General features: G+C 43.1%; 1 protein-coding gene across 7 annotated transcripts; it reads left to right on the forward strand.

Annotated features, from left to right (window-relative positions):
* The first annotated feature begins 210 nt into the window (after nucleotides 1–210).
* Nucleotides 211–9,411, forward strand: LOC111855186 (uncharacterized). 7 transcript variants are annotated; one of them, XM_072717267.1, is made up of 9 exons: nucleotides 212–548; nucleotides 895–1,230; nucleotides 5,293–6,108; nucleotides 7,436–7,513; nucleotides 7,965–8,045; nucleotides 8,382–8,419; nucleotides 8,496–8,571; nucleotides 8,868–8,901; nucleotides 9,131–9,411. In XM_072717267.1, the coding sequence occupies exons 1-9, from the start codon at nucleotides 494–496 to the stop codon at nucleotides 9,207–9,209; spliced, it is 1,593 nt and encodes a 530-aa protein (XP_072573368.1). In that variant the 5' UTR covers nucleotides 212–493; the 3' UTR covers nucleotides 9,210–9,411. The 7 variants fall into 7 exon arrangements, 6 of the variants coding, with proteins under 6 accessions (XP_072573369.1, XP_072573368.1, XP_072573367.1 ...); XM_072717266.1 differs by having other exon boundaries at nucleotides 215–548; nucleotides 7,959–8,045; XM_072717268.1 differs by lacking the exon at nucleotides 7,436–7,513 and having other exon boundaries at nucleotides 211–548; nucleotides 7,959–8,045.
* Nucleotides 9,412–11,412: the final 2,001 nt, after the last annotated feature.

An 11,412-nucleotide genomic window follows, 5' to 3' on the forward strand; every position in this document is an offset into this window, starting at 1 on the left:
ATCTATGTTGTTCTACTGGGAGTTGCCTAGGTTTGGAGATATCAGCCGTAGAAATGTCAGACTTCTCTCAAATATAATGAGACTGAATGGCATTCTTTCTGTGGTGATTAAAGTGCCAAAAAATACATTTGAAAAATCCAACAGCAATGGGTGTTAGATAGGGGAACCACTGCAGTCAAGACAAGTGAGTACATATGAACATCTGTATATTTTATTTGTGAGAGTACTTTTGAGCACATTCTGTGCAATCAAATTACCAGTAATTATATTCATCATTCACCTCCTGTACATTCCTGTATGTGAATAATGGATTTCCAAGTCCCTCACATCAAATGGGAAGCTGGGCGTGGAAGGGGGAAGAGACTGGGATAGTTGGATAGCCCAGAAGAATAAAATGAGTCATTATACAGAAAAGTTACTATAATTGTGTTTTTACTCGGGGTTGGAGGGACGGGGTTTGTACTGGAACCCTTCCAATGTTTATGGGGAAAACATGAATAGAAGCAGCAGCATCCTCTATACAAGCGGACTCCTCTCACTACTCACAGGTAAACTCCCGCTAAACTAACACTGATCGCGCAGTTCTTGGTTGTGGTCAACATGAAACATTCACTGTCTCCTTACTTATCAACTGGTACAAGGGCTGCTTGTGTTTTACATCATGCAAAGACTTTCATGACCTTTAAGTAATGCACTGCCTACAAGTTCTACTTACTGCTGGCTTACAGTATGGAAATAAAAATTCCATTATTTTTTAAAGCTGTGCATTGCAGTATGTGTAATATTTAATTGTAATATTTAAGCAAAAAACTATTAAAAATACCACAATATTGGTGTGCAAATGTTGATTTTATTTCATGATGTTTCTATAACGGTATTTTTTTCTATTCATAGTATGTGGGTCACAACATACGGATATCAATGAAGCTTCTGGGAAAAATGTGACCCTGCACTGCATTTATGAGACGCACAATTCCTGTTCCATAGAGATAACATGGGTTAGATGTCCCATGAATGGGTCTAACTGTTGCGAAAAAATTTTAATAAGCATCAGCCAAATCATGATTTTAAGAAAAAGTGATCGATACCAGTTACTGGCTGATTCTTTCAGCGGTAATGTTTCTCTGTCCATTCGTGATGTCAAGGAAAATGACTCTGGGAATTATGCATGTTTTGTGGAGACCGCAACGAGTTTTTGCTTTCAAAGATTTACGCTGAAAATTGCAGAAGGTAAGTTCAAATCTTATTTTCTACTTTCTTCTGGGACTATGGGCGGTCAGGATGTGTTCCTAGCAATATTGTGGGAGGACGGGATGGGGGGAGAGGGGGGCTGATTGGGTCTTTGCCAAGGTTGGAAACAAACTTCTGCCATTGTTTCATTGTTTTTCTGTTTAATTTTCTATCGATAGGGTTTGAAAAATAGTGTGATGTGGGACCTGGGGGTGCGGGGGTTGGTAGGGGTGAGTCTCGCCAATCACACATTACATACATGAGGCCTATTTGTATTTGAAGAAAACATTTTTGTTGGTGTTGAAAATCTGAATGAATATGCATTACTTAATGAATTTAGGACTATATCAGAAGAACATTTACAGAGCAGTAAAATATTATGGGTATGAAGCATGTAATTTAAGGTTATCTGTAACCATATATAAACATTAAAATGAAAGAGAAATGCTTGATATTAACACATCATTACAAGCCAACATCAAATACCCTTGCTTTGATATCCAAATTTGGCTTTGAAATGTTTCTATGGACACTATAATTGATACCGTCCCCTTCATAAGCTGTTTATTATTAGTTTTTATTAATGACATCATGTGAAACGTTAGTTAGCCTAATGTAGTCCATTAGGGGTAATATGAAAGAAACCCGACCTTTAACCTTCCCAGTGGCCTGTACTACGAAGCGGGGTTACTGGCTTATCGGGGTAACTTGTTGGATTTAAGGTAGTCTGGGCAAAATGTAAGTGAGCGAATATGAAGTCCGTTTAAACTGTGGTACCTTAAATCCGACAAGTTACCCCGATAAGCCAGTAACCCCGCTTCGTAGTACAGGCTACAGAGTAGCCTAGCCTACGCTTATATTTGACATGTTTCATACAGTTGTCTTTACTCCAGATACTATAGCAGATTGCTGCTTTAGAACATTCTATTTTACAAATTATGATCATTGTTTGGTCTAACTGAATGACACGCAGCCTGCACAGCCTCCCTCACAGTGCTACAGGATCACAGGCACGCAACGTGAATTCAAACTGCTTTCAGTTCGGGAGTCAGCATCCTCTGTCATGCTGATACTGAATGCTCTAGCTCTCTGTCGCACACACACACACACACACACACACACCATTAATAACACACTCAAACTGAATTAAGAATGCACTTGGCCCGCAGACATTTTCAACTGCTGATTTTTAAAATTCAGGTTAATATTTAGCTTTAAATTTTATTTTTAATTCTTAAAAAATGACCGAGGTCCGGACCTGGGTGACCTCATAGCTGGCTGTGGCCCTGAACCAGGGATGTTGTGAGGATCTTAAGACATCATTAGCTATATAGCCCAGAGACTTCATCTGCTGAATTAGCTCTCTCTGAAGTTAAGATGATCGTAGCATTACAAAGGTTTTGGGAAAGCAGCCCTGGACCGTTGTGATGTATGGAATTGAGAGCAAACATGTTAAAACATCTGAGCTAAACAAATCATTCAGAGTTTGTTCACATAAAGCCCCAAATGGCCCAGGCTCAAGACACAGCTGTACAACAGATTTCAAAAGCAACACTTGCATATAACCTAATGTGGCCCGTTTGAGTCACTGCGGACCTCTGCTGCTGTAACCTTAAGCAAATAACAAATTTCTCCTGTGAAATATCCAACTGTAAAAAAGGATGAACATTTGTAAGGAGCTCTTTAACATCAAAAATAAAATATGAAAGAGATTATCAGGACAAACAAACAAGCAAATTTATTTTTGTATAGCGCGTTATCACAACATTACATCGTCTCAAAGCGCTTTACAGCATCCCCACCCAAAGCCCCCAGTGAGTAAGCCATAGGCGACAGTGGCAAGGAAAAACTCCCGAGAAGGAAGAAACCTTGGGAGGGACCAGACTCAAAGGGGGAGCCCATCCTCCAGGGGCCGGCAGGGAGAGTCAGATAGGAGAGATGGCTAAGTGCCGAGTCATACTGTCCAAATCATAAAATTTGAGACACAAACGGGGAGCAGGAGGGAGATAACAAGCCGGTGCCGAAGCTCCTTCCAATCACCAGGCAACCAGAAGTAAGGCAGCGGGTCATACATGGAGGATGACACAGGCAGAACGTCGAGCTGAATGTAGGGACATCATTGGAAATGGTGACGTCACATGTAGCAGGGTGTGCTGGACATCTTGATAGATTGAGGTCTCCAGGCAGCACCCCCCAGGAGGAGTAGGGGAAATAAAATATGCAATTAGTCGAAGTAGGGGAGACTATAAGCAGTGCTAAAAGTTAGATGAGTGCAATATGAAGTACAATGTGCAAGCTCCGGCAGATATGGCTATGGCAGCATAAGTAGGAGGGAGAGGCAGGTGGGAATGCAGGCATGGGGAGTCCCTGAAATGTCAGCACTCCAATCCCACAAGCGATTGTGAAGCTAGAGTGACAGCACTGTCAATTCAGTTAATCCAAAGCCAATGGCACCGATCCCCACCCAGCTCTACATCTCACACTATAGGTCTAACTGGGAGTGAGGAGTTAGCTAGAGCTAGAACTAGTGTCCCTATAAGCTAAACTAAACAGGTGTGTTTTTAGTCTAGACTTGAATATTGAAAGTGAGCCTGAAACCCGCACATCCGGTGGAAGACCGTTCCACAGCTGAGGAGCTCTATAGGAGAAAGCTCTGCAGCCTGCCGTAGATCTTTCTATCCTAGGTACTAACAGATATCCCGCACCTTGAGATCAAAGCAAGGTCAGCAGATCACTAAGGTATTCTGGTGCAAGGCCATTCAGTGCTTTATAGGTTAATAGCAGGATTTTATAGCCAATCCGAGACTTAACTGGTAACCAATGAAGGGAGGATAAGACTGGTGTAATGTGATAAAATTTTTTAGTGTTTGTGAGAACTTTGGCTGCTGCATTCTGTACCAGCTGAAGTTTATGTAAGGATCCAGATGGGCAACCAGACAGGAGGGCATTACAGTAGTCCGGTCTGGAAGTTACAAATGCATGTATACAGTAGGACATGGATTAGTAATGAGTTACAGGCATGATACAACTCAGACTTTCAAGAAATATGTAAAAGACCCTTATTTCTCACAATTAAAATATATTTATAAAGACTTTTCTAAGAAACAAATTCAAACGTTTATATGTTGACATGCAGTAGAATTGACAACTCCATCCCAACAGCCGCTGGGATACTTAAAGAGCAAATGGACAATAATTAAATTGTAAAGGTATTTGAAAGTCTTTGGGATTCCAGCCATTAATCTCTCCACAGCGAGTGAGCCTCCAGTCACTGGGTTCGCTGGGAGGAGTGTCACCCTGCCTTGCAGTAATAATGGCAATTATTACGGCCGTCTGCCTGCGTGCTGGGGGCGAGGTGCAGTGCCACTACTGTACGAGGCTGCAGTAACAGGATCATCAGTACCAACGGGAGCGCAGTGATTTTCATAAGAAGTGTCAGATACCTGTTAGCGGGCAAGTTCAGCCAGGGTGATGTCTCCCTGACCACTGTCAGTGCTGTGAAAGTGACTCTGGGACTCAGGACGGCCGCAGCCCCACGTGCTCAATCAGACTCCTCCTGCTAACTAAACTCACAGCCAATCCGGGCTTCTGCTCGTGGCTGAACACACTGCAGCAGAACCACTGACCCAGCAGCTGCTGGGAAGCAATTTATAGAGCAAATGGCTTCTGCAAACCTAACAACTCATACTAATGGGTGTTTTAATAATTTTAGCATTCTGCTCATTCAGCACATGCCTACCTTTACAATTTTAGCAAGTGTCTCTTTGAGCGTCAAGATGAGCTTCTGTTAACTTGCTTCCTATTTTTTTTCATCACAGCAGGTTATATTGAGTTGGTTAGTGTATCAAACATTGAAAAGGCAGCTGTTATGGCTCCCTGTCCTCATGCAGCCTGTCCCTGTTTCACAAATATGAGGTCTGTTCGATATCTGAAGCCTAGTTGCCGATACAGAGGCGGATGTAGGGAACGCACCTCAACTCATGTCATCCACATCATTTTATTTTCCTTACCAGTCATTCCCATGAACCTGAATTGCCATCAATTGTGTTGCTACCTCTACAGGACCTCCAACGACAACACAGGCTCCCGTGACATCAACTGCGCCGACAGAGCCTCAGACCACTACAGGACCTCCAACGACAACACAGGCTCCCGTGACATCAACTGCGCCGACAGAGCCTCAGACCACTACAGGACCTCCAACGACAACACAGGCTCCCGTGACATCAACTGCGCCGACAGAGCCTCAGACCACTACAGGACCTCCAACGACAACACAGGCTCCCGTGACATCAACTGCGCCGACAGAGCCTCAGACCACTACAGGACCTCCAACGACAACACAGGCTCCCGTGACATCAACTGCGCCGACAGAGCCTCAGACCACTACAGGACCTCCAACGACAACACAGGCTCCCGTGACATCAACTGCGCCGACAGAGCCTCAGACCACTACAGGACCTCCAACGACAACACAGGCTCCCGTGACATCAACTGCGCCGACAGAGCCTCAGACCACTACAGGACCTCCAACGACAACACAGGCTCCCGTGACATCAACTGCGCCGACAGAGCCTCAGACCACTACAGGACCTCCAACGACAACACAGGCTCCCGTGACATCAACTGCGCCGACAGAGCCTCAGACCACTACAGGACCTCCAACGACAACACAGGCTCCCGTGACATCAACTGCGCTGACAGAGCCTCAGACCACTACAGGACCTCCAACGACAACACAGGCTCCCGTGACATCAACTGCGCCGACAGAGCCTCAGACCACTACAGGACCTCCAACGACAACACAGGCTCCCATGACGTCAACTGCGCCGACTGAAACCACAAGGACACTGACCAGTACAGCCATGGACACTCATGGTATAACTTTCATTATGGCCATAAATCAGCTTTCAATAGATATACAGCAATTCTAAACGGTCCCCTAACCCTCAGTGTCCTCTTTGACTTCCTGAAGACATATACACACTCAAATATGTTAATGTTTTCCTCCAAATGAATATATATATTATTCCAAAACAAGATATAGGATGACAGTTACCGTTTATATCGATTTACTTCAACTTTAATCAAAAATTGCTATAAATAGCGCAAGAGCTTCGGTCATGACGTTATACATAATCCCAATATAAGCATCTCATGGGGAAATTGATGTATGGAAATACGAGGAATAATTGTTACTTCATTCGTTTCAGTTAAAAACATTGTGAAAAATATCGCAATTTGCAACATCCATTTTATTTTGTTGAAAGCTAATACCTTAAAATGACTGTAATTTATTACACTCACGTTTAATGATTGTCAGGTTTATAATTTTAGAGCCATTTGCCATTTAGTTTTAGATTTAGTTTTTAGATTTTTTTCTTCTGTTCATAGACAGCCCTCCTCTCTTTTGAGAGCAGTATCGTAAACTGAGGAGAAGTAGCCGGATATAGTGGAGCGAAACCTTGTTCATGTTCAAAAGAAGTCACATTGTTTGGTGGTGTAAGCAAATTAAAACATAATAAACACTGATAATTTTTGTAGCCATTGCAGAACACATAGAGAAACAACATTATAACCGGTGTGGGGGGGGGGAAAGGTGTTTTCCGGGACACAGGGGGTCCACAGCATTACACAGCACTCATCCCGCACAGTTACATTTTCTGATTCTGTTTGTATGTAAGAATCCAAAATAGGGTGGATGCAAGTCAACAAACCAGAGGATTATGGAAAAAAAAATTCTGGAAGCTGGGAAACAATGGCACAGGATACAATTCCAAACACAAAGAGGAAGTGAATTTCCCCCAAAGAATATCAAGGGCAGCTGTTACTGTACAGTGAACATTATGCTCAAAGTTCCCCTTTACATGTTGTAATTCGAACTTTTTATTTTAAATATCTGTTACACTGATGTCTCCACTGCACCCCCAACACATATACACGTACTCAGTCATCTACTCGGCCGACACCTGGAGACCACAGGGACACCCACCAGAGAAAAACACACCCTCCAGAACTGCCTTCATTACAGTCATATAACACCTTTTACCTACAGTAAAAATGGTGCACACACATAGATTCAGATTACACCCAGAAATGAGGTCCATGGATCAAACCTATTGCTGGGTATATACACAAAATTTGACTTTTTTTGGTGTATGAAGCTCAATTATTATGTAACAGGATTGTACCCATATGCCCCCAGCTGCTCCAGTGAAAACAGATTCTGCTGCCATGCTGCCCTCGCCGGTGCATCCAGCGTCTTTCAAAGGCCACTCTCCTGGTACAGCAGCACCTCCCGTTTCAGTTTATACGTTGACGCTAAAAACCACGACTCAAGTGTCAAACTTCTCGGCTCTGCGACTTGCAGTAATGCTTCTCCCGCATCACATTGTCAGCTCTTACATGCAGTATTAACTCCAGCTCCTGCATCTTCTCTGTGCTGATCAACCGAAGAAAAAAAACCAATTAACAGATATATTCATCCTGTAACCTTCCACAGATGTATATATACACAAATACGAAAATGTAATCAGTGAGTGAGATTTGAAATACGTGCCCACTGTTCCAAAGGACAGTCAACCATGATGCAGACACCCCCAGGACCCCATACGACACCCCCCACAGACAGCCATGGAACGCCTACTGTTTCTATGTTCATGCTCGTGCTAAAAAAAAAAAATCCTGCAATATTAATTTCTGTGTATCATGACATCTCTTACGTGCAGCATCAGCACCAACTCCTACGTCATCACCATGGCGACCCATCCATGAAAACACAGAGATGCTGCCTACCGCAAGCACTGAGAGAAAAGGTATTTACCTTATTGACTATACTGCATTAGAACCATGAACCCTAAGGATTCACGTCACATTGGTTTATTCTAAGGCTGGGGTGGCCAATCTTACCTGCAATGGGCCGGTGTGTATGCAGGTTTTTGGGATAACCTGTAGGTGAGCTGTCCAAACCCAGGTGTGAGGGCTCTTCATCCAATCAGTCCTCTAATTAGTAATCTAATTAGGGAGTTGCAGCGAAAACCCGCATACACACCGGCCCTTTGCGGATAAGATTGGCCACCACTGTTCTAAGGAAACAACATTTAAGCTTACAGTCCTTGCATACAATATGAAATATTCTGTATGTCCAACAGATGCAACTCATCCAGATTTTTCTGAGAAGTGGAAAGATGTACGTAGTACGTGAGTAAGAAGACAGCATCGAACAGTATTTCTGCGAGAAAATACCAAAAATGCTGTTGTTTTAGATACTACGACTGAGCCTCTGGATTCTGGTACCTGGGTCAGCTATGTTTCTGGTGGCTGTGGGTCTGATCAAATGGCGTAAGTATGCAGAAAGTCATGGTTTAGCTTGTGGTTTTGATTCATTATAAGAAACATCAAGGACTAGAGGAAGTAGGACTATTAAGGCAACACTACTTAGTGTTTTTTACCCCATAAACTTACTGTCATGACATAAATGAATGACCATGATGAATTAATGTTTCATTCACAAAAATGTTCCTAAGCTAAATTCTGCCTCCAGCAAATTCTACACAAATTCGCGAAACCACTATGTGGAAGAAACGCACCATTAAAATGAACTTTTTTGTTTTTCTTAACCTTTATTCTCTCTGAAGGAAAGATCAAGGCATCAGGCAGTTTTAACCTATTGTAAGTAAACATGTTTAACTATAAAGAAAATTTGTGCATATATCACGGCCTACATTTTTCCCAGTTCATAGATTACCTCATTACTAAGCAATTACAAAGGTCACTAACTGGATTTGTCTATAAAATGTGTAAGTTTGTCTAGTTGTTAATTACCTTTGAACAACAGGGTGGAAATTAGCACAACAAACATGTCCTGTACAGACAATAACAAGACCTCCCATTCCCACAGTCGGCAGTCGAATGCTTTTTGGCAAAGACAGCTGTGGAAAAAACAGGAAATTCAAGCAACATACCAGAGAAATCAATGAAGAACCTGTAGAGTAACAGCAACTCAGAAACACATCTTGAATGATCACTGACTTTTCATCAGCAGCCTTTTCACTGAGTTGTTTTCTGAACAGGTTTAAAAGGAAACCTTGAAAATGTTTTTTGCATAAAGACATGTCTATGTTTATATCCTTGCAAATCTTAAAAGTTCATGAATTTTAATAAAAAGTGACTCCAAGCTGATTCCTTTCAGTATATCAGTCTGAATAAAGCAGATTTAGCTGCTGAGAGTTTCAGAACTTACACCAAGCTGAGAGATTTTCAGAGTGAACACTGGTTGTTATGGCAGGACAAGGCACAGGCAGGAAAAAAGGGTGACAATCCACTGGGGGCTCTTAGACACAAAGGAGTATATTGAAGAAACTAAAACAAACACACACTGGGAAGATCACAAAATAACAGGACCACAAGAGGTCTGAACTAAGTATGGAAAACACTACAAAGGAAACTAGTGGCCTGTACTATGAAGTGGAGTTACTGGCTTATCGGGGTAACTTGTTGGATTTAAGGTAGTTTGGGCAAAATGTAAGTGAACGAATATGAAGTCCATTTAAACTGTGGTACCTTAAATCTGACAGGTTACCCCGATAAGCCAGTAACCCTGCTTTGTAGTACAGGCCACTGGCAACGCAAGGAACCGAACCTCAGAAACAGGCCAAGTAACAACACAGAGCAACATTAGCAGAAAATTACTGACTAAAGAATTGAGCAGGGACAGGCACTTCAGTACAAAATGCAACTGGGATAACTAGAGGGGCAAGGTCAGGAACATTAGACAAACAACCAATCACAGGGGGCGCAAGACAACGAGCAAAGGATGGAACAATTAACAAGCACTGTACCTAGAAAACACAAAGACACTGGGAAGGCTACATAAAGATAATAACAGGGAACAAAAATACAAACAGGATTAGAAGAGAACAGGGGCCTGTACTATGAAGCGGGGTTACTGGCTTATCGGGGTAACTTGTCAGATTTAAGGTACCACAGTTTAAATGGACTTCATATTCATTCACTTACATTTTGCCCAAACTACCTTAAATCCGACAAGTTACCCCGATGAGCCAGTAACCCCACTTTGTGGTACAGGCCACAAGACACAAGCATAGCAAACCTTGGACAGGGAAACAAATGGAAAATAATAAACACTAGGGAAACAGAAAACAAATAAATACAAAATAACAGATTAGGCTGGCCTCAAACCCATAACCAGAGAAGCAACAGTCTCTGAGCTACACACTCAAACCACTGCTAAGCAGTGCTCTGGGGAACAGGGGAAACACACGAGAGACTTAGGCTCACTGGGGCTGAAAGGCAAGAGACAGGGAGGAGGACACACTGATGGCCAGTGACACCTGCTGGCCAAACAGGGAGGAGACATGAAGGGCAGGTTTGGAAGGCTACAATAAGCTGACAGAGTTTCAGAGTGTACAATAAGCTGAGGGAGTGTCAGAGTGTACACTGAGCTGAGAGAGTGTCAGAGGGTACACTGAGCTGAGAGAGTGTCAGAGTGTGCACTGAGCTGAGAGAGTGTCAGAGTGTACACTGAGCTGAGAGAGTGTCAGAGTGTACACTGAGCTGAGAGAGTGTCAGAGGGTACACTGAGCTGAGTGTCAGAGGGTACACTGACCTGAGAGAGTGTCAGAGTGTACACTGAGCTGAGAGAGTGTCAGAGGGTACAATAAGCTGACAGAGTGTCAGAGGGTACACTGACCTGAGAGAGTGTCAGACGGTACAATAAGCTAAGGGAGTGTCAGAGTGTACACTGACCTGAGAGGGTGTCAGAGTGTACACTGTTATATTAGGAGTAGGTCTACCTATGGATGTCTGACTCATTGAGACCATGCTGTGGTCAGAGGCATCACTTAATGACCCCTCAGTAGTAGGAAAAGTTTACAGCCGTATCTCTTATCTGACAGCTCATTGAAACCAGATGATGTACAACCAGCAACACAAAGAGAATCAAGCATTGACTCATTCCTGATCTATACCAGGGTAAACCCTGTTAAATAGTCTGGGTTGTTTATTTGGTGGATGAGAGGAACTCGTCATGTGTCTTTACCAGAAACAGTTCCTGAAAATGCATCGGTTCACCAACCAAGACCACAAGGTGGGAGAGCCAGAGGGACAAGGCAATGCTTTTTGCATGGGAGGTGGGGAGGGGGGTCCTGACACAATGCAGTT

This window comes from Paramormyrops kingsleyae, chromosome 10 (assembly GCF_048594095.1).
Source record: "Paramormyrops kingsleyae isolate MSU_618 chromosome 10, PKINGS_0.4, whole genome shotgun sequence".
NCBI lineage: Eukaryota > Metazoa > Chordata > Actinopteri > Osteoglossiformes > Mormyridae > Paramormyrops > Paramormyrops kingsleyae.

Coding starts and splice junctions, on each gene's coding strand:
- LOC111855186 (XM_072717266.1), top strand. CDS start 494: ATGAATAGAAGCAGCAGCATCCTCTATACAAGCGGACTCCTCTCACTA. Junction 1,231..5,292: donor TACGCTGAAAATTGCAGAAG/GTAAGTTCAAAT, acceptor CTACCTCTACAG/GACCTCCAACGACAACACAG. Junction 7,514..7,958: donor TTTCAAAGGCCACTCTCCTG/GTACAGCAGCAC, acceptor TCTTACGTGCAG/CATCAGCACCAACTCCTACG.